The sequence below is a fragment of the Coptis chinensis genome, chromosome 7, assembly GCF_015680905.1.
Source record: "Coptis chinensis isolate HL-2020 chromosome 7, ASM1568090v1, whole genome shotgun sequence".
NCBI lineage: Eukaryota > Viridiplantae > Streptophyta > Magnoliopsida > Ranunculales > Ranunculaceae > Coptis > Coptis chinensis.
In genome coordinates, this window is record NC_141462.1 from 14,607,925 (window position 1) to 14,631,677 (window position 23,753).

A 23,753-nucleotide genomic window follows, 5' to 3' on the forward strand; every position below is an offset into this window, starting at 1 on the left:
ATCAAGAATTATCTCCTGCCTGATCGAATTTAAGGTTTTTTTTGGTGAAGTGACTCATACTGTAATGGCTACTCGACCTTGGCAAGCGAATCGAGGCAACGTTAGTAAATAAAGTTGAAATGTAAGGGTAAATAAAAATGACGTCATATAAACAGTCACCTTCCACTAACTACAACATCACTCAGTTTGGTCTCTGACTCCTTCCGAAAGCAATACAAACAAACACTTCAATTCCAAAAGAAACCACAACACGACAAAAAGCTCAATGTCACATTACGTAAATAAGACCCAAACAGTGTCTCAATCCAAAAACACCAGTCCCTCTTTTCACTCTTTTTCATTACTAGCTCACAAAACCCAGAACCACAAAAAAAAAAAAAAAAAAAAAAAAAAAGTGAAGTAGCTGAGTGAATAAGAACAAGACTTCTCCTCAAATCTAAACATTTGATCTTTTGTTAAAACTTTGTTGTTGAGTTTTTGTTTTTGCAATGGAGCAAGTTATGACTGTGTATTTGATCAGAGCATGTGGTATAGTGTAGGCTGGGAGTTTTTTTTTTTTTTTTTCCCTTTGTTCCAACTTAAAACAAGCTTCCTAGCTTTTCATATCTTCATTTACGTACTTTTGTATTTTTTTTTATCATTTAAAGAAATGGGCTGTGGTAAAAAGATGATATTATTATGTGGAAACTTAGAACCAGCTAGAAAAAGAAGTGGTGGTTTGAGAACTAAACAGGCTGGTAGAGCTTCGTGCCGTGGAAGTTAGACTGTGTGTTAAAGTTGCCGGGGAAAGAAAGAAGAGTTTTTTATCGGTTTTTTGAAGATTTGGTGAAAGAATGGGAACAGCAAGTTTGTTGAAAGAAGCATTGAAGTGTCTTTGTGGAGAGAATCGTTGGTCTTATGCTATTTTTTGGAAGATTGGGTGCCAGAATCCATCGTGAGTTGATCTACATTTGTTCAAGTGTTGTTATTTTTATTTTGTTTAGTTGGAGTTTGGTTGTATGGATAGATTCATTTTACTTTGAAATTTAAACTGTATTGATTGTTGATTAAGATTTTTACTATTTTTTTTGTTAGCTTTGAAAATATGGCATGTCTTTTTCTTCTTTTTGGAATGTTGTATTTGTTCTGTTTGTTTCTTTGGGAATCTAGTAAAAAGTGATTTGTTCTTTGTTTTGCAATATTATGATTGATCACATTTTAGATAAGGTGATTATGGACTTGTTGATTTTGTTTACTTAAAAAAGTGAATATGCTCTTCATTGATTTACTTTTTTTTGGGATTATTTATGTCATCTATCTTTGTCACAGAATCCAGTGATTTTACACTGTGTAGAGAACTAGAGATAATAGTACCATGGGATGTTATGCAAAATGATGCTTACATGTTTTCTGTTTGAACTATTTGGTATTTTGTGATTGGCATTATACTCTCCTTTCATAAGTAAACAATTTTTATTGAGAAAGAAGGGTTCGTTTATTATATTGTGGTCAATTTGGACATTTTTTAAAATCTTTAATTTTTTTTTCCAGGCTTTTGGTGTGGGAAGATTTCCATTATGAACCTACACGGAATTCTGCTTCTTCGAGCATTTCTGGAATTGATAGTACTGATTTGCTTCTTAAAGAATGGGAAGGGCTTTGGAGTTATCGTGAAAACCACTTTCCTCAGGTCGGATGTCAAGCAGAGGACAGAGTCGGTTCACTTCTTAATAGGTTGATGATCAATAATCATGTTCATGTTGTAGGAGAAGGGTATGCTAATTTCAGATTTTTCTTAACGGACAATACATTCCTTTTCTTTTCATTTATGTCTTTCTGTTTAGTCTCTACTGAATACAGTCTCATTGTTTTTGAACAAAAATCATTTCAGGATAGTTGGGCGTACTGCTTTTACTGATGTTCCTCTATGGATTCTTCAACAAAACATCATCCGAGACCAGTATCCATCAGAGGTTAGTATAAATTATAATAAATATTGTACTCTTATTTGCAGTATCAGGAATCGTTCAACGGACCTAAAGCTTGCAAAAATTCCAAAGTAGACTTATATTGACGGCTTAGGGCATACTTTCTGAAATCAGACAAGTCTCTGATCATGTTGCTTATATCTTTTCCTTGGTTTCTTAGGTTCTGGCTGAGGTGCATCATCAATTTTCAGCGGGCATGCAGGTCCCAAAGTTTTCCTTTTGTTCCTTGTTTTTCTTTCATCTGTAATGTCTTAGACTTTAACTTTATTTTCTGTTCTAATTTTTCATTTCTCTTGATATGTGGTGTGCAGACAATTGCTGCAATTCCTGTGCTTCCACATGGAGTAGTTCAACTTGGTTCAACTCTTACAGTAAGTTCTTCTGCCTTAATAGAATGACGTTCTCCTTTCTAAGGTTAATGACTTAATGTTGTGTAAAGTCCATTTACTACTCAAAAGTAGTTAGTTTTAGTTGATAATTACTCACCTGAATCATATTTAGATGCTTTGAAAGTGTGGTTGTATATTGAAGATCCTTAAAGCAATAAATCCAAAGATTTTACGTATGCAGCAATTTTGTCAATCTCTTGAAGCTTGTCGAAAAGAAAAGTACAAAGAGATACAAAGTCTGTTATTTACACTCTTTTGTCGGTTCGATTTCGACAATTTTAGAACTGAGAAAAGAGTCTTGTTGGGCTCATTTGAGGGTTGGATTAGCTATTAGCCTGCTAGGAGTGTTATTTCTGGGGTTTACGGCATGTTAGATTCGATTGTTGTTTGTTCCCTGGGGATAAATTGGATGGCTAGAGAATGGCAAGGGGGGAAGTAGAATAACAAGCAGCATACCAATTTCTCTACATAATTATGTCTGAATCAATAGAAAAAATAAATAAATTTCAGATAGCACACAATACCACTGGTAATGTGGTGTAAATCTTGGTGTCCTTGTCATAGTTCTGTAGGTCTTAAAGGGCATGTTCAGTTGGATCAAAATGAAATTTTCATTCATCAGATTAGCTAGTTGCTGCTAAAATACTAAGAAGTTTTCTGCTCCTTTTATCTTCAGATCATGGAGAACATGGGCTTTATAAATGACGTGAAGAGTTTATTTGCACAACTTGGAAGTGTACATGGTGCCCTTTCATCTGATTATTCTACTAAACTGGTTCCGGATACGGCATCTCCTTTGTTTGGAGTACCAATATCTTCAGAGTTAGCTAGAAATTCCTGTTCTCAAGTGGCGAAATTCACACCCTTTATCAGTGCCAATTGCAGCCAAGTAATGTCCTCATCTCAGCCTTCGGGATCTGCTACTCAACCTTCTCATTCTCTTGTCACACAGAATCCAGCTTACATGCAATGTAATGCTTCAGCAATGGGAGTATCTTCCAGCCTGTCTCCACTTATGTCCACACCTGCTACCAATCAATATCAAGTTAAGCCTCATCCAGTAATAAAGCCAAATATTCCTCTCAGTGGACAACTAGGAACTAGAACAGTTGGAGCTCAAGTAATACTTTCCAGTTCAGATACACGTTTAGATCAGCGGGGTTCTCCATACCACTCAAATTCTAGATCAGATGATCGACTTCTTCAATCAGGTTCATCCTTTAACAGCCTAACATTCATGGACCAACAAGTTGCCTCTTGTATTAGGTTACAGGAGCCTGTAAATGGCAGTCCATTTGCATCAAATAACTCTAATACATCACAACTAAGACCAAATGGAGGGGGGGTCCCCAATTTCGAGAAAGATTCTGTTATGGTTTCACTCCTCAGAGAAAATCATCCACCTAATACTAGAAATGATCTTCGAATGCTAGCTTCAAATCCCTATGCAGTGAACTGTTCATCTACCCGACCTGCAAGGCCAATTAAGATTAGTTCATCTGATAATGGTTTGGTTCATGCAACCCAGAGTGGCATTCTTTCAAATAACAGTTATGTGCTTCCAGGGGTCCCCCACCGGAGTCCTCCATCCATCAACGACAATCTAACTGAGAGAAAGCTAAAAGATGGTAAACAAGCGATGGATAATGATTTATTTCAACGTCTTAACATCCCATTAGATCAGTCAGATAATCATATTCCTCGGTGTAGCCCCACACCTGATTATCTTCGTGGTTGCTCCGTGAGTAGTACAAAGCATGCAAAAGAAAGTTCAAGATCCCAAAGTGTTAGCTGTGAAGATGCATATATACAACTTCCTTCAGGAGAAGATTTGTTTGATATCTTGGGTCTAGATTTCAAAAGCAAACAGCTATATGGAAGTTGGAATGATATGCTTAGTCATGGGGAAGACGACAACAGACTGAATGCCAGTAAAGATGCTTCAACTTGCATAACTCAGACAGAAGTTGGCCACGACATAAATGACAGCATAGAGGGTGGGATTTTCAACAGAACTGGGACGGACCATCTGTTGGATGCAGTTGTTTCAAAGGTTTGCTCAGGTTCTAAACAAAATTCAGATGATGATATGTCTGGCTGGACAACGCTAACAAAAATGAGCAGCTCTTCAGTTCTTACTGATTCTCTCAAAAGTGGAAGGGTTAGTATGCCATATCAGAAGCAAGTAAAGATGTTTGGAAGACCTACCTCTCTTGCAACATCACAGTTGACAGGGTCAAGTTCTCTCATTGCTCAATGTAGCCAGGATAATGCTGGAGAGGGCTCCCAAATCAATTCCTTGTTTGGATCTCAAATCAGTTTGTTGTGTGAAGATGGCTCAACTATGAAGCGTGAAAATAGTACTTCAACTGCTCATTCTAAAAGGCCCGATGAAACAGGGAAGTTAAATCGCAAAAGGCTTAGGCCTGGAGAGAATCCTAGGCCTAGGCCCAAAGACCGCCAGATGATCCAAGACCGTGTTAAGGAGTTGCGAGAAATTGTACCAAATGGGGCGAAGGTGCGACTTCTTCCTTGGACATTATTTTGTCCATTTGATTTACTGAGGCTAAGTTCTTTTTAGATATTAATCCCATTCTTTTACCTTTTAATTTGGGTGAACAGTGTAGCATCGATGCACTGTTGGAGCGGACCATTAAGCACATGCTGTTCTTGCAGAGTGTGACAAAGCATGCAGATAAACTAAAGCATACTGGAGAGTCAAAGGTGGGCAAACGACTTAGTTTACGTCAATTAATTTGTGCTCTTCCATTGACATGGTTTGGTTGTTACTCACGTGTTTAATCTCCTTAATGTGCCAAAAATATGATATGTGCTATGTCATGTGGACACAACAAGAATTTCAGAAACAAAAAGAACGTTTGCTTTGCCATGTATTCATATTGGATTTTCTCTTGGGATTTGAGGGATATAGTCTTATCTCATCTCAGAAGTTTGTGTTTTAAAGGAGTACAAAAAAAACAAGATGCGAAAAAAAGACCCAGAATGTGACAGCATTTTTGTTTGTAAAATTAGAAATATTAATTAAATGAACTTATCTAGGCACAAGGTAAACTTGGGAAGCAGGTGCCAACTAGCAAAGTTGGTAAAATTTTGGGTGACGATATGAACCCCCTGCTGCACCAATGAGTTACTGATCTCGTTGAAAAACAGGCTTACCAAAAAAAAAAAAAAAAAAAAAGGTAAACTTGGGAAGCTATAAGGCGCTTTCCAGTTAAATTGGGACTTCGGATTGTAAAGCGTAGATTATTTGCAGTATATTGAGATGATACATATAACGAAGCCATACTCTGATTTTTGGTTTAATGTTTAGAGTGAACTTTGTGAGATTACTTATTTTGTTAATGCGTGAACTACAGATAATTAGCAAAGATGGTGAAATGCTTCTGGAAGACAATTTTGATGGTGGGGCAACGTGGGCATTTGAAGTTGGTTCCCAGTCCATGGGTTGTCCAATTATAGTGGAGGATCTTAATACTCCCCGCCAAATGCTTGTGGAGGTAATATTTTCTTTAGTTGGTCGAGAATCTTTGATTTTGCTGTCGTTGAATTCTTACATTACGATCCTTTTCATTTAGATGCTTTGTGAAGAACAGGGCTTCTTTCTAGAGATTGCTGATATAATTAGAGGATTGGGATTGACCATCTTGAAGGGGGTGATGGAAGCTCGTAATGAAAAGGTCTGGGTACGCTTCACGGTTGAGGTAACCATCTAATAGCAAACTCAACTTTATATTTTCCCTTTTCTTCCTACTTATTTGTGTTTTCTCCTCATTTGGGGGGTTTCACGTTCACCTTTAAGTTAAGTTTCTTTTCTCAGTTAGCTTCGAATGTTCAAATATCCATATGGTTTGACAGGAACCTGTCAATATTGCTTATGTTTAAATATCTTGCATTAGTATGGGACAGTCACTACAGTAAACTGTAATGGCCTGGAATATATATAGTATTGTATTGGATCACAAATATCAAATGAAGTTATCATTATTTCTCGCCTCTGGAGTGATTGCCATTCAGTTGGAAGTCCACTACTACTTCATATATAAAGCAAGGACCATTTACCCATTAGCTGTAGATGATCTTTATCATTAAGCACTCCTTGGATTTGTTTCATACAAAGTCTAGGAATCATCTCTTCTTTACTACTCCTCAGGCTTGCATTATTCCTTGGTATTTCATACTAATAATCAACCTGCCAGTAAGAAATGGCCAGTCATTACATCTATTGTTTAGTACCTCTACTTATAAAATAACCTTAGCACATTTTTGCTGATTATTCCACATCATTAGTCAGACATTACGAGCGATGAGGCTGTTGATGTTTAAGTGTTTGGGGCCTAATTGAAAGTTAGCAAATATCAGGTCCAAATCAAGGCATTTACACTTGACAGGCGATCAAGCTACATTTTGTAGTAGTATAATTGTTTAGATATATATGAGAATATGAGATATGATTTATATGGGTTATCCATCAGATCTCTTAAAACATTTCGTATTATATTGACATGTAAATATGTATATTTTTTTTTTCTTATTATTATACGAAGTTAATGATATGGACTCTCGAACGTGAAGAAAATCATCTGCGTAATGTATATGCATGGTTGTTTTCATAATGAGATTTGGAGCAATATAATCGTGGCTTCTGTCTGCTCCTTTCAAAGATGTAGAAGATTGGCCTAGTGGCTTCACACATTTATTCTGCAGTTTTTATTGTGTTTGTAACAGGCAAACAGAGATGTTACAAGGATGGAAATTTTCTTGTCACTTGTTCATCTGTTAGAACAAGCTATGAAGTGCAATTCGGAAGCATCCAAGGGTCCCGATACCAACAATATGATGGCACACAACACTTACCATCCAGCCTCCGTACCTGTAACAGGGCGGTCTGTGAGCTTGCAGTAGCTACCCTTTTACTGGACATGTTGCGAGTGGGCCTGGTATAATGCCTGCCATGACAAACATAGGTTCCAGTCCTGGTGATTCTAACCGGATTTTAGACTAACCTGTTTTAGCTAGTGCAAAACTCCTCAAGACCTTGTGCAATGTGGCCTTAAGTGACCCCTCGAATATATAGCTGTTTTCCTGGGTACGAGTTGTAGTTCTATTAATTTTTTTTTTGTCTTGTGGGCAATTTCAAGGGAAAGGGATAAGACCAAGTGGTGGTGGTGGTGGAAGGAGATTTTTGTTAAACTCTTGGGCTTCTTTGGGTATGAAAATATGTACTTTGAATGTGATCTGGCTGTGTTTCATAAATGTGGCATGTAAATGGAGAGTTTGGAAAGTATCTTATACTTCAACAGAAAACCAGTGAATAGTTAACTAGATCTAATGCAGCTCGACAGTTGCTCAGAGCCAATGGAGTCTGAACATTATGTTCTTCTCTCTTGCCTCTATACCAACAAACAACTTATGCAGTGGGATTCTTATAGAGTGATAGATCTACACAGATGAAAGTGCCCGTTCTAGGTCTCTATGGTAGATAAGAATCGTGCTTAAGCTATTGCTGTTTAATATGAAGAGTAAGGCCCAGGAGTTGAGCCAAGTCAACCTTTAATGCATGGAGCATGATGACTCGGACCTTGTGATCTAACTGTGACTAAACGTCGCGAAGATACACTACACATAATGAGTAATGACTACGAATTTACTTGGTTCGCCAACCCTAATGGGCACATGCAAATTTGGTACGCTCTGAAATATCCCATTAGAAACTGAATCCAATGCCAGTTGAAATGCAGTCTCTTGTTTACGCTCTGAAATATCCCATTAGAAACTGAATCCAATGCCAGTTGAAATGCAGTCTCTTGTTTACATTGCTCGCTGACAAATGTGTGTGAGCTTGAGAGCACATAATGTTTGCTTGTGACCTTGTTTGTTTATTGGGCCTAGATAATATTTGTGGTTAGTAGATCAAATCTACAAAAGATTACGTTTTAAATCATTTTGTAGGTGAAGTTGTGGGTTGTTTTAGATTTGGTCCTAATTGGCTCATCTAGTTAGGGGTAATACTCATTAACCCAAATTTCTAACGCAACACGGCTTTGAATTGTTGCTTCTGAATGCCAGCCATGTGGATCTGGGATTTTCTTTCTTGATTAAGTTGGAAAGATAAACAGGGTGAAACTTTCTTCAAGTCATTCTCAATTGTTTGCAAATAAATTTGATACATTTTTGTGCATTTGGTATACATAAAACACTTGAGAAGACCGAGTACTTTTATTATGTATGTATCATGTATGGCGTAGAGGAATGTGAGGAATTTGGTCAGGAATGTGATACTCTACGCCATACATAAAACGTAACAAAATTACTCTTCACAATAGTTGGAGTCGGCGGCTCTCCTAGGTTTCTTCCCGTGGATGCTTTTCGTTTTGGTTGCGAAATTTGCTAATGAAACCACCTCATTCCTCGACTCTAATTTTATATATGTAGAACGTAATTTGATAATGTGAGCATCTCAATCAAAACAACTTAGGGGTTGTTTGTTTTTTTTGAATTCAGCATTCAGAGCCTCTTAAACTTAAGTTTTAAGCATTCAGAGGCTCAAAACTTGTTTGTTTTTTTAAGTAGTTTAAGCATTAAGTAGTACTTTTAGCATTCAAAGATTCAAACACCAAAAATTTCTCCGAATCTTTGAATTTTAATACTTGAAACAAAAAAGTCCCTTCTTGCCCTTTCTTAAGAACCCAATCTTAAGAACCCATCTACTTTCCTACCTTGACTTTTATGGTTTCAAAATAGGTTCTTCAAAATTTGATGTTGGCGTCACGGGTTTTTTCATTTTTTTTGGGTGAATGATATCCACTTTGTTAAAAATAGAATTACATATATATATATTCTAAAAATAAACAAAATATGAAAATAAACCGTGAAAATATATTTGTGAAAGCATATTTTAAATAAATTTATTTATCATTTATTTTTTTCGATAATCCATCTCTTCTCCTCAAATATAATATATATTTTGTTTAACAAGAAATCAAGTTAGTGTTTAAAATAGATAGCATGAGTAAAATTGTCCGAATGATTTATATTCAAATTTCTTGAGCAGGTTATTCTAACGAGAAAACAAACATGTTTTTAGAATTAAAAGAATCAACATTTAGCATAGGAGAGGATGAGCCATTCAAAGATTCAAAGATTCAAAGATTCATAGGCTCGAGGAAAAACAAACGACCCTTAGTATATATATATATCTCTATTAGTAAAATACATCATAATTAATATACCTTTTTTTTTCTACCACCAAATATCCCTAATTAAATATAAAAAAAAAATTATTCAATGTCTTTAAAAGGACTATTTAGGTCATTTAAATTTTTATTTCTATTTATACCCTTCAATTACAACACACTCACAAAGGAGTTTTATGTCAATTCAGTCGAAAACCAAATAAATATATTGAAATGGGGTAGCCTTTACCATTAATACCCACTTAAATTCCATTAATACCGGTCTTAAAACAGTCAAAAACTTAGTTCTTTCAACTTCCGCTCCTTTCTTCATGAACTCATTCAAAGTATCTCTGTAACTCATTCAAAGTATCTCTGGATGTGGAAATTGCGCACAACTCTTTAAGCAACCTAACCAACTCTTCTTCTAATATTTGCATGTGCTCTCTCTTTCTTTTTTCCCCAATTTAGATTTATAGGTGTAGATTTCAGATTGGATTTGACTTTACCTTATTGTTATTATTGTACAAAGATGACAAAGTAAGGTATGCTGATAAATTTCCAGTACTGGTTTTTGCTTTATGGTTCCAATTCGGTTAGATCGAATGTAACTAAAGAAGGACTTCGACATGGTTTTGTTATGCGTGGTGGTTTCTAGCGTGGTCGTCGACATGGGAGGAAGCAACCCATCAAAAGCCTACGGTTAAGACAATTCAGTAGCCTTTTTATTTCCAAACACTAAATCATTTGCCTGTGATTTATGAGAATAATCATTGTTAGTATTAGTTTGGATGATTTTTGGATTTTGGATTGTTTCATTATGGTTTATGTGTTTTTATTTGGGTTTGTCTTTGTTTTGTAGATGGAATGGGACGCGGAATGGAGAGTTGCTAAAGTCGGCTTATTATTATAAGCGGTGATATTAGGCGCATTTAATGTGTGCTTTGAAGGTCTTCAAGATCTACCCGGCGGGGTGGATCAAATATGGTACAAGCGTGAAGAAGGAAGTTGCAATGGATTCATTAAGAGATATTATATTAGCTTATATGCGAGAATGGTGAGCTTTTACAACCGGATCATGGTTTTCTAATAAGGATGATAATTCTGGATTTATTGGTGGGAGAATGGTTAAATGGTTGACAAGAATCATAGTTACTACTGAGGAATCACAAAATTACTATCACTTCAAGGATAATCGCGTACTCCCTTCCCAATCGATCGAGCTTGCAAACTCGAAGGTAAGAGCTAATATAATGGGTACTTTTATCGACAAAGAAGACGCCAGACGCATAGTTTTTTTTAGTAGGATATGGAACACACTCCCTTCCAAAGAAAGGTACCATATTCAATCCCTCGATTCCTATTATAGTTCAAGAATGGTGCCTTTGGTGGTACAAGCCGAATACACATTATCAACGGAACATAAATTCAGTAATCACGACACCATGTCATAAGAGATCTTACCGATTAATTAAAAGAATGACACAAATGCCCTACACATTGAAGGGATATACATATTACGGTGAGTGATTCTTATTCATTTGCATTGGGAATCTTTTAATTGGTGGAATCTGTTTTAATCATCAATTATTTGACGGTAAAAGCTAGATCCATAGACCACACAACTTTTATTTAATGAGCCTATTAGAGTTTGGTTTGGTGATCAATTAGCACTTTTCACTGCCAAGAACTTAGTTATTTATGTGGAATTTTTGGTGTCAACAACTCGAGTTGTTGTTTGTTTCTCACTATTTTTGTTCCCATTTTATTGATTGAATACGACAACAACAATTTTACTTGGTCAAACTATCAAAGACACTTTATCCCAGAGCAATTTATTGAATATAACAAACAAACAATTCACCCTAGAAGCCTAGAATAGTGGAGTTACATACTCAGTGGAATTTATAGTCAACTAGAATTTATTGACTTAATAGTGGAGTTACTAGCTCAGTGGATTGAAGGTGAGGGGAAATTTATTTTATTGTGGTTATTATGTTCTTTACATTAAGCACACACACATAGTAACACACATTGCCGTCCATGGAAGGTGGCGGTACTATTAGTTGTTTAGTCATGTTCTTGGGGTTTGACTTGCCCACTATAAAACGGGTAAGGGCTCAATGAATGTGTATTGATTAGAAGTATACCTTCTAAGTCTGTCAATGAGTAGGTGCAGCCTTTAGTGTGGGGAACATGTCAGAATGTCGTGTTAGAACCGTATCAACGGGTCTTTGGTTCTCAAATTTGAATTAGAAAGAAGCTTGTTCAGGTTGTTCGGATGTCCGGATGTTACTACATTAGTTCAGATGTTTTCCCACCCGTAGCTTTGGAGGACTCTTTTCAGTGTAACTCAAAGGATTTTGTTTGAGCAATTGCCACCGCTCCACATGGATATTCCTTGCCACATGAGGACAATTTTATGCTCATGCACTTTATTATGGAGGGCCTCTCCACCTCTTTTGCGATCCCAAGACTCCCCATGAGTCCTATACTAACTAAGTGAATAGTAAGAAGGTGTTAGTTTAGAAATTGGTATGCTTCTTAGATGACATCATGGAAACAAAGTGATAAAAAATAGTTATTATTTTAGCATGACTATAATTGATCTGTGAGCTATGTGCCTCTTACCCTCAGATTTTGATATGGAGGATTGCCCGGGTAACTTGTACTTTAATCTCGCGGCAATGCGGCCTCATTCTAAATGGCTTTTACTAAGTTTTAGCATTTCTTCATCTAGATTAATCTTTTAAGTTTTATCTTAACAAGAATTTGATAATGTGCTTGATAACCGTGTTCCTTCGTGGTATGAACAAATGATATTATCCGGGGTCACTCCGGATAGGAAAGCAAAGAGCAATGCCGCGGTCCGCTCTCGAGATATATGAGGCAAACATTTGATTCATAAGAAAGAACTACTAAACACTTAACTAGCGTTCAGAGCCAAACTTCCAGTTCCATAATCATCTTTTAGTTTTAGAAACACACATTCAAGGTTGGAATCGGACTCCTCCGAATGATTATATTAGAAATGTTTTACTTATCCCCGTCACTATCCTTTATTCTTGCGGTCCGTTGGCCTTGGTCCTATCATTGCCCGAATTAGCAAGAGATCTTAGTTGTATTTCTCCCCTACCCCGGATCGTAAAACCGTAGCCTCAAACAGATAACACGGTAGTGTCAGAAAGTCTACCGTGTTATCTGTCACTACAAGCAAATGGGATGACGTCTCAACCAAGCCTTCAACCAAGCCTTCAGTCAAGACAATTCAGGTATGCCTTTTTGTTTCTTAACTTCCTTTTTTCTGCTTTACCTAAAGATTTGATCGCACTGCTGGTATTTGAAGAGAGATTAAATTATCTTCTCATTGCGATTTTCTATTCTAAAGGATGTAATGTTCTTTGAAAATTCGGTTAAATGTAACTTCAACCGGAAGCACCGAAATTCCATCGCGACCGCCGGTGTCTACATGGTTTCTCCAAAGAAAGGTACGGCTTAATATGAAAACATTAAAGTTACTTGGATTAGGAAGGTTAAGAACCCGAAGAACATCGATTCATCTTGTGCCATTTTCCCCAAGAGTCTTTCGATCGTCGAGAAGCCACCGCGATGAGTTCTACGGGCACAAGATGGTGAGATCTTGGATTTGTCTTGGTCAAATCATATGGTTAGTACTTCTATGCTAACATTAAACGATATTCTCGAAGAAACCCGGTTTGATATTTCTAATAATTACCGTGACGTTTTTGCGGCATTCGTTGTCTTCCTCTGTCGATAAAACAGTTCACTTGTGGCGAGTAGGATGTGATCGGTGCCTCGAAGTTTTTCTCACAACAATTATGGTAGGTTTTCGCGGCTTGCGGTGTTACTATCGACACACATATGGTTACTAATGTATCGGTTTCCTAGGATCGATCACGGGGCATGACAATACCATTTTGTCCCGCTTCTTCATAGTTATCTTAATTCTTAACTCAATCGATATGTTTGTTTCTTAGCATGTAATGCAGTGACAAGTATTCAATTTAATCCCGTGGGGCGATAATTACTTCATCGGTGGTTCCATAGATGGAAAAGTTCGTGATTTGGGATGTTCCCGGTTGTCGTGTTGTTGATTGGACTGATGTTAAAGAAATAGTCATAGCTCTTTGTTATCGTCCTGATGGGAAGGTATGTGATTTATTTCTTCCAACCCTTTATTGTTTGTTCTTTTTTCTACTGCTGGTACAAGAAATTTGCCGCATTTTTCGTATAAACTTCATTTAACAGGGAGCAATTGTTGGTTCCGTGGGTGGTAATTGCCGCTTCTATAATGTGACAAGTATACTCTCTTGCTCTTGCTCTAGCTTTACATTTTCATTATAAGTCAATTTGTAATCTATAACACACTTTGTTTGAAGCCAACGCTTGCTTTTATCGTGTTTGTGAGTGATAAAAGAGAGCCTATGTAACCCCTTCAATCCAATCAATTTTCCGCCCATAGTTGCTAATACTTTTGAAATTTTGTTAATTACATGCATAGTTAATAATAGTGAATGCATACTTGAAAGACTGTTAATATTCTAATATATGACGTGGAAAAGAACGTTATTTAAGCATTGTAACCTATATCGCCAATTATATCAGGTTTCCCTCATACGGTGTATGGGGTGATATAACATTGTAAGTTTTACCGAATAACATTCATATATAATGTGTAGGTTACAGATCAATCCTTATTTTTATGTTCTTTATTTCTTATGTTACTTATTTAGAATCAAGAGGAGATGAGGTGGGATTGACTTTTATAAATATAATAAAGATTAATTGCAACTGAAATTGTTGGATGTCTTAGATACATGCATGAAAAATGTCGTTGAGGTCTTGCCTATTGTACATAGCAACTTGCAGCCAAGTAACATTTGCACATGCATTCCAGCCACTAGCTTTGGCAATTTAATTTTCCCTACTATGTATCATTTTGAGTTGCATTTTCTCTTTCACTTTTTATACTCTATTTTCATGGCGTTGATCTCTTTATTTGGGAGTATGTCATATATATATGAAACTTTTGAATAATCTTTTACAGGTAGATGTTTCACTATCAGAAATTTAGGATCACTAGGTACATGGGCTGCTGATAAAAGTATTTATAGTCGTAAAACTACATAACTTAATTGTCGACCTTACGCCCAGAAATGCGCCATTTCGGGTAGTCCATTACTACCAGTTTTGGGCCCTTTACATTATTTATGGCTTTATCCATTTATCTCTTCCATATTTATAAGTGAGTAGTTATTCATATTAGCTTAATTTATTGATATCTCATTTAAGGGATCTATCATACAACAGTTTCACTGGGGATCTCCTTATCTCATTTCAATATTTTACGTATCTCATTGGCTTGGGCCATTAAGGCCCAAAGCTCATTTAAGGTGTCATCATCAAATGACTCAAAAACTGTTGTATATGTTGGACGTGAAGGAGAAGGTGTCATTGGAGCTATCACAATATCTGATACTTTACGCCACGATGCAAGGTCTACATTGGACAGGTACCTCTCCTAAAAATTACTTAGCTAGATCAAGTGGGAAAATCAGTACCTTTGTCTTGAAATGATTAGGTGATTCTAGACTGCAGTAAATGCCTTAGTACACAGATCTAACACAAGCATTTTCATTCTTAATTATATCATGAAGAAGTATTAAAGCATATGGTTTTTTCAATTGCACATTATCCTTCTCTTTTCAACCGCATGGAACGGCCGGTTTTATGCCTTAATCATGTCACTTTTCGCTTTAGTTTTAGTGCTTGTGGATTCAGGTATGCCTCTCGAAGTTCTGTGGTGTTCAACCAAAATGTGAACACTGTGAATGTACAATATTTGAAGAGGCAAAAGGTGTGCAATAAACACCAAATTAATGTAGCTTTCTCAACAACCAAAAGCTTGGAGAGGAACTATGACTTCTTTTGTCGGGCGATTACCTAGAAACACGATTGGGTAGGTGTTTGTTGAGAAGGCTCCTTCAAAGAACTTAGAACGTCATAGTGGTGACTACGTACTACTCTCCACCATGTATGCACCACCATGTATGCAGATGACGTGAAATATGATGATGCAAGGAAAGTGACGAAGGAAGGGAGTGGAAAAGACACCTGGTTGGCCAATGCTGGTTGGACGTTATATGCCTAAACTGGTCTGGGCCGTTGACAATCCTGGTTCTTGGACGGTATGCTTACTTTTAGGGTATAGGCTATTCCTCTTTTGACATAGAGTACTTTGGACCTTTTAAACGATTTTATAGAACTTAAAATAAGCATGGTAATGTCAAAATTGTGGATATATATTGAAATTCAGGAGTCATGTGTTCTGAATGGAAGACTTTTAGTTAAACCTCAAACAACAAGCAGCAGGAATAAATCCAATCGACGGTAGTCTTGAGTCTGGGTTTGTGAAGCAATCAACGTAGGGGATTGCAAAGCATTAACTTCTTACACCTTGATTTTCTTGGCCAGTTATTCTTATTGTACCATTTGATGCTTCCTTAAAAGACATTTTCATTTATTTTCAATCTTGAATTTCTAGGGACAATAATGTATTCATTTGCAAAAGCCTATACCGATTAATTTACCAATTACAAGGTTATAGGAGAACAATATGTTAACTTGGGTTTTTCTTCCAATTAAATGTGCTTGGGACGATCCTTCCCGAGGTGTTTTGGTTTTTGCTCGCGCTTTTGATGAGGCTCCCCGCAAATTGGCCAACTAGAAGCAAGTCAATCAAAGCAACCTTCCCTCGAGAACTCTTTTCCGAGGTACCATCCCTCATCTGTTTGTTTTTCTCAAGTTCTTATAGATACTAATTAGGCCCATATGGTGGGGGTTTTTAAGGGGATCTCTTTTTCGAACTAAGTAGCCTAATTTTTGTGTAAAAAGTTTTTTAGGGTTTGAAGTATTACTTATAATAATTTGTTTTGATTGAAATATTTAGAAGTTTTCTAGGATTAGTTTTTTCGTTCAAATATATAATAGAGTAATAGAGACACTCGCACAATAGAAAAAAAAAAAATCAATAGTTTAGTACAGTTTTTGGTTTGCAAAAACAATTTCTACTTTGTTTCCATTTAATGCAAAAATTGTTCACTTCTTTTTATATAATTGATTTTAAAACTTTTTACTTTGTTGTTGTTGTTGGTTGAAGGGTTTTCAGATATATGGTGATCCCGGCTTAGCAATGGAAAAATTCCATTTTATCATTAACAAAATCAATGAAAATTTTCATAAACTATTGTCTTCCGTGATATTTGTTGCTCAATAGAATTTACAGTTTCTCAAACTAAATATAACTCTTCCCAAAACAGAGCCATTAAGAAGCTAACTTTGTTGTGAATATGCCCAAAAATTGCTCGCTTAATCGAGAAGTCCTCTTCAGTTCTAAACAGATTCTTAAAGAAGCAGGGCTTCACAAATTTAAGCATTTCTTGTGGACGATTGTGTAGTACTCTAGGCATTAACAAACCAAACATAACCAAGAAGGAGATTATGTTACAAAAAGTCCGAATAATGAAATACAAAAAAATCGTAATAGAATAATATTATGATTTCTATCGTATATGAGTATATGACACTATGGTTTTACCGGACGAGAAGCTTTATGTTTCTTACAATTTGAATAAATGGTGTTAGTTAACTCTTGTAAATTCAGGTATACAATATTGAAGAGCAAGATGCTTACCTATATCCTTCTTTAAATGTTAAGTTCATTCTCTCAACAAGAAAATTTAGCAACCATAAACACAATTATGAACAGTACATCAATTTCCCCCCGAGTTGGTTACCAAATAAGAAAGGTGTTAAGCAAATTATGTTTACACTCTTCCTTAAGTTTTGTTTGACATCGCGTGCATAGCACGTGCATTTTGCTAGTATATATAACAAAGCACAATGATTAACCATGTATTAAGCAGATTTCATTCTCCCTAAACTTTTGGAAAGAGATTGTTTTAAAACTAGGAAAAGTACTGCAAGCTAGTTTCCTTGATCTATCTTATCTGAATTCTAAACTATGGTCTTAGAAGTAAAGTGACATAAAATCTAAGCATGAATTGTGTTGGTAATGGTTGTCATAATCAGTTATGGATTAGTGTGAAAGTTCGTTTACAATATATATAGTATATATTAAAAGCCTAATGGCCTAAGCATTAGGGAAGATACATTTGAGACTCGCAGTCTTGTAAAGTTTTAACATGGTCGACACAGTGTGATTGTTCAGACTTCCGAAATACACATTATATTCAAATTAGTTGATCCCAACGTGCTGGCTTATAAGCATAATCTGAAAGAGTAATCTATAATAAAATTTGGTTGACGAGATCAAAATGAACTGATGCTCCTTAATGAATCCAGTAAGGCATTAATATCTAGAACTAAGATAAACCTATTCTTAAACATTGAAAAGATCGATTTGTACGATCCACTAGAACTAAAATTCGTAACATAACCCAAGCATGGTGTTTTTACTATAAATAATTTATTAAGCTTATTAAACTCCGTGTTACAAACATGCTTTAAAGGACCAAGTAGGGCGTGTTACAAACATACTTGAAAGAGCAAGAAAACCGGTTAGGGCCTGTGAGGGAGTAATATTCACATCTAATGAATATCAAACACGTGTACAATATGAACAGAGCTACCAACCGACCTCAAGTCCTCGTCCTCCGAGCTCACTTCATAGTGACTCGACTCAGGCAAGCAACCCATTCAACTCGCGTCCAGAGCGATGTCACCACCAACTGATCTCACGTACTCGTCCTGCGAGCTTGCTTCAAAGTAACTCGAGTCGAGTAGACGATCTCACCCAGAAGCGACCTCCATTGCGCTCAATCTTCTCGTTCCACAACGGCTCGTAACGTATGTCTTTATTACAGCCATTAAGACCGAAGCTTCAGGTACACTTCACAATAAATGTCCTTAACTCGCCATCATGACTCGCGAGTGACTTGAAGACCTGGATCTGACCTGATACAGGAGAGCAAGAGGCGCAGGCACCTTGCTTATATAAAGAGGATGAGGAACTACATCTGACCTGATTCAAGTCTCCTCCCAGTAGAGAGAACTTGATACGTACGCAGTTCGTCCACACGAACTCGGTCAAATCCAACCCATCAATCTTATCTCTCTCTGATTGCCTACGTTTATAAGGTTAATCCAAATCTAACCTTTATATTGGCGCCGTCTGTGGCTTGATTTCTTGAGAAATCACAATTCATACTTTCAAAAAACCATTCAAATCTCAAGCCCACGAAGCATGGAAAGGCTAAAGGAGCAAGTCCAGAACCTGGTCAACCAGCTTGGCACGATAAATGACAGCATCACCCTTCTCCGGCAAGAAAATGTTGCAATAAAAACCCAGGTCGAGTCCCAGAACCCGAACGGAGTCACCGCTGAGGACGACATCAACAAAGTGAATCAACAGATCAACAATCTCTCCCAACGGATCGATCAAAATACTGTGAAAAAAACGCCACCCAGATCGTTCAAAAGATGTTGAAGACATACAAAGCGTCCCCATTCACAGCGGAGGTACTCAGTAAACCTTCCCCTCAGGACTTCATCCAACCGCGTTTCACGATGTATGATGGTAGTATGTGTCTTGGTCAACACGTAACTCGCTACATTGAGAGCCTCGCACTCTATAGTGCACAAGAGTTCGACCACTTGCAATGCCGCTTGTTTCCTGCAAGCTTGAAAGACGGAGCCCTCGACTGGTTCTACTTACTGGAACCGAACTCCATTGATAGCTTCGAAAAGCTAACTGATCAGTTTGCTAGCCATTACGTCCACAACAGACGTAAAAATCCAACCTCGACTCACTCTTCCTGCTGTCTTAAAAGAGCGACGAATCAATCTGCTCCTTCTTAGGACGATTCAAGACCGAGTTGCTGTCCATGGATAGCGACCTCAAGGAGTCCTTCGCCACCTTGGCCTTCACCACAGCTATCTAGAAACATACCTGGCTATACAGGTCACTCATGAAAGAGCGTCCTGAAAAATTGGAAGATCTGTACACTCGTGTGTACAAGTATATCAAGCTACAAGAAGCATTAGACCATGAAGGCGAACAAGAGGAAGTCGCAACAATCTGAGACGCTGCCCCATCCTCAAGGAAGCAACCAAGACAACAAGGACAGAAGTCTGGTACCAGGACGCAAACGAAATGCGAGTTCGCTGTGCTTACAAGATCTCCAAGCTACATACTAGAGAAAATAAAAAAAACGGCCTATTGCCGACCTGAGGTAAAAAAAGCCAGAAGACACACTAGGAAAGCCGTACTGTATTTTCCATAAAGCAAAGTTCTATGAGACCAACGAATGCCGGGGCTCAAGCACCACCTCCAAGACCTCATTGAGGCAGGGCATATCAAACACTATACTGATATTGCCGATGGCGACCTGCGCCATAAGCTCATGGCTCACAGAGCGAAGCCGAACTCCACCATGCAACAACAACAAAGAGTGCTCTCAGGCTTGAGGACGCTCAATGAAGCGATCTTGCCATGAGCACCGCCAGTACTCATTTGACAGAGATAATAACATGACGATCAACATGATCACCTTCCAGGACGACTCTGTCATGTCTACAAGAGAGAAGAGAAGAAGAGTTGGCGCTCTCCAATAAGTATACCAGTTCTCCTCCCAAGCTGCCACCGTTCCACGAACAGCCGGCCGCAACTTAGGTGACATAACCTTCACTAAGGCCGACCTCAACAAGGTTTGCCTCCCACACAATGTGCCCTAGTTATCCACGTCAAAATCAGTGATTGGTCAGTCAATCGCGTCCTCATCGACCCAGGCAGTTCATGCGACATTCTGTTTTATCAGACCCTCAAAGAAATGAACTTGCCCAGGTCGGTTATGATTGATCAAATAGCACCCTTCTATGGATTCAATGGATCTCGAGATGACCCAATTGGAGACATCATTCTACCTGTCTCGATCGGGTCACGTGAAGATAAAGTCAGCATCAACACACGCTTTATCATTCTAGATGTTAACTCATCCTACACAGCCATACTAGGACATCGTTGGATCCATAAGATGCAAGCAATACCATCAACACTACATCAAGTGTTACACTTTCCTAGCCCTAGAGGCATGATGGAGCTTCGAAGCAACCAACTCGATGCTCACAATTGCAATCAGATCCTCTTAGGAGATAAGCCCACTGGGGCTTCACTTAAAACCAAGGGAGAGATTGCCAAAAACAAGTTGGCAGAAGACTTCATCTCTGAGGTCAAGACCTCGACCAAAACCCCTCGACGCGATTTGCCAGAGGAAAACATTGGGGGCTCGGTCAAAAATGTTTCTCCAGAAGCCAAGACACCTCTTCAAGTCAAGGAGGCACCTTAAGAGATCAAGACTCCAGAGGTCGCTCAGTCCACTGAGGCAGCTACTTAGCCCGAATTGAAGGAAAATGTCAACCTAGGCATTGAGGATGATCCTAACTTTGTTTATACAGGAGATAATGATAAGAACCCAAAATTGTAGTTTTAACCCCTTAATAATATTATATTTAGAAAAATTATGTGTATAATAAATATGAGTTAGTACTGTTTACGTGTGTTTATGTATTTCAGGCATTGGAGTCAAATATGTAAAGAAATATGTCACTTTTGTGAGATAAAGGAGCAAAGGTTGGTTGCTAAGAAGTTCTATGATTAAAGGCCAAGATTCAAGGAGAAAAAGCCTTTTTAAAGCCCAGTCAAAGCTGAAAAGTCAAAGTTAACGCGGGCAAAAATAGAGCAGAAAAGTCAACAGAACTTCCACAGATCGTATCTTTAGACTCAGACCTCGGAATTGGGCCTATTATATGTCAAAACGACCGGCTCGGAAAGAGATTTCTAATAGTCTAGGCCTTGACCCAATCAGAGGAGCAAAAGTAGATGAAAATACTGTTACAGTAATTTCTAACAGAGAAACCTTTTTTGGCCTTAAGTAATTAGGTTTTGGGATTGATTTAAAGGCCCAAAACATGGCTCCAAATCCCATACACGAAATTGTAAACCTAGCGCTCTCTTATATAAAGAAAACTAAGGCATAACTCTCTATATACTTAGTTAGGACCTAAACTTAGTTATTATTTAGTTTAGACCTAGTTTTTAATTCATATAGTTTCTTATTAGTTTTAAGTTAGGTATTTATTCTTCATTATTTTATTAGATTAATAAAATCCAAGTTATTGTTATTCATTATGTCTTCTTCTTATTTATATAGTAATTATAGTCTAATGACTTCTAGCTAAACCTCCATTAGAGGGGTTTGATGAAGCTTCATGAAAACTTGATGTGTTAATATGGATTATTACTTTTTAAAAGTTTCACTCTAGTAGGTTAGTTGATTCGCCATGAGAATGGGTTGAACTTCCTCACATGCTAATTTATTAGTTGGCAGAGATTGCCATGAGTAATTAGGGATCAAACACTTAATTTTATTTGGTTAAGATTGCAATAATCTACACTAGCATATTAGGAATACATCAAGTGGAATTAAATCCCCCTAATCCCTTCTCCATATTCATATTTTAGTATTCAATTATCATAGTATAAGTTAAAACATCTAAATTAGTTCAATCGCCATATTAGTATAATTTCAATTCATTACTCTCATTCGTTTTGTTAAAATCGATTAAACTAGCGGAAACTTACGTTTAAACAAGCTAGGAGTGGAACGAATTTTCTGTTCCACATATTTCACGATAACCGAGAGTAGATAACTTTGATATAGAGTAGTAAGTAAGCTTTATTTTTACTTATTCATAGCATAAATAGTTAAGAGTAGGTAAAACTATAGTTTTACAGTTTATCAAATGGCGCCGCTGCTATCTTAGTTTTGTTTAAATTTGTTTCCTTCAACATTTTCATCCTTACCAAAACCCCATTAAACCCACCCACTCTTAATTGGTTCTAACTGTGTTTGTTTAGTTCAGGAATAATTTTTTTCGGAATTCTGCCTTGAGCGCGCCCGCGCCCTAGGTACACTATTCCGGGAGAGCGCACGCCCTAAAAACACTGGACATCGACTCAAGCAAGAGCGCGCCCGCACCCTTCTACATCTGTTTCCAAGCGTGCCCACGCCCATTTCTGAATTAGCTCGATTTTTCATAGGTTAGTTTCCAACTCTCTTCGTTTAAGTTATTCAGTGTTTCCAACTTCTTGAATACACTGAGATTGCATATACAAGACGCTATTTAAACGCGTAGCAAGGAGGCATTCAGGTACTCCTTCCACTCCTCGCCTCTCATGTCAGAGGAGTTTTTGATTTTAGCATATCAGGGTTGTTTTGACTGTTGTTCGTATTGCTTTAATATTGGCCTTAGCCTTGCATGAGACTTAGGTCCGGTAAGAGTAAACCATCTTCTGTTCTTTATCGTAAACGTCAATGCACACGCATATCTAGAATACCACACACTACACCTGCATCAATGGCTGACGAAACAGAGACTCCTATCTCTGATTTTTACAAGGCCCTTAACGATAGCCCTAAGTTTTGCATCGTTCTTGCAAACCCGGTGGGGGATTTTCGAATCCCCCCGAATATATTTAATTTGTTACCAGTTTTTCATGGGTTAAACCATGAGAAGCCTTATCAGCACATGCGTAGGATAGAACAAGTTCTTACCACATTTCATCATCCTACCGTTGGTTCAGAGCAAATTAAATTGAGGGTGTTTCCTTTCACCCTAGCCGATAAGGCGACATCTTGGTTAACTGCCCAAGCGCCTAATTCGGTGGACTCATGGGCCAAACTTGTTCAATTATTCATGGAACAGTTTTACCCACAGCTGAAGACAGATGAAATGATTCAAAAGATTCATTCCTTCTGCCAGAATCCTCATGAATCCTTTTTAGAGGCCTACAATCGTTTAACTGATCTTCTCATCGAGTGTCCACATCATAACCTTGCGAAAGATATGCTTGTTCGTGCCTTTTTCAAAGGGCTTTTACATCACCATAAAGAGGTTCTTGACATAATGACTGAGGATAGTTTCCTTAGTAATGTGCCTCCGAGGCTTATAAGTTTTTAGAAGATCAATCTAAGTGTCAAAATAACTAGGGGGGGGGGGGGGTAATGACATCCCCCGGTCCAGTAATTCTTCTTCCATAATTAAGGCTGCCAGTATGTTTGAGGTTAAATTTGATCCTGAGTTTAAAACTTTAATCGAATCTC

At 37.5% G+C, this 23,753-nt stretch overlaps 1 protein-coding gene across 2 annotated transcripts; it reads left to right on the forward strand.

Annotated features, from left to right (window-relative positions):
• Nucleotides 1-245: 245 nt before the first annotated feature.
• On the forward strand, nt 246-7,611 carry LHW (transcription factor-like protein). 2 transcript variants are annotated; one of them, XM_086570622.1, is made up of 10 exons: nt 246-934; nt 1,531-1,752; nt 1,871-1,952; nt 2,128-2,169; nt 2,279-2,338; nt 3,033-4,874; nt 4,979-5,080; nt 5,734-5,874; nt 5,971-6,078; nt 7,103-7,611. In XM_086570622.1, the coding sequence occupies exons 1-10, from the start codon at nt 834-836 to the stop codon at nt 7,277-7,279; spliced, it is 2,877 nt and encodes a 958-aa protein (XP_086426748.1). In that variant the 5' UTR covers nt 246-833; the 3' UTR covers nt 7,280-7,611. The 2 variants fall into 2 exon arrangements, with proteins under 2 accessions (XP_086426748.1, XP_086426747.1); XM_086570621.1 differs by having other exon boundaries at nt 363-934; nt 5,953-6,078.
• Nucleotides 7,612-23,753: the final 16,142 nt, after the last annotated feature.

Coding starts and splice junctions, on each gene's coding strand:
- LHW (XM_086570621.1), top strand. CDS start 834: ATGGGAACAGCAAGTTTGTTGAAAGAAGCATTGAAGTGTCTTTGTGGA. Junction 935..1,530: donor ATTGGGTGCCAGAATCCATC/GTGAGTTGATCT, acceptor TTTTTTTTCCAG/GCTTTTGGTGTGGGAAGATT. Junction 5,875..5,952: donor CCCGCCAAATGCTTGTGGAG/GTAATATTTTCT, acceptor CTTTTCATTTAG/ATGCTTTGTGAAGAACAGGG.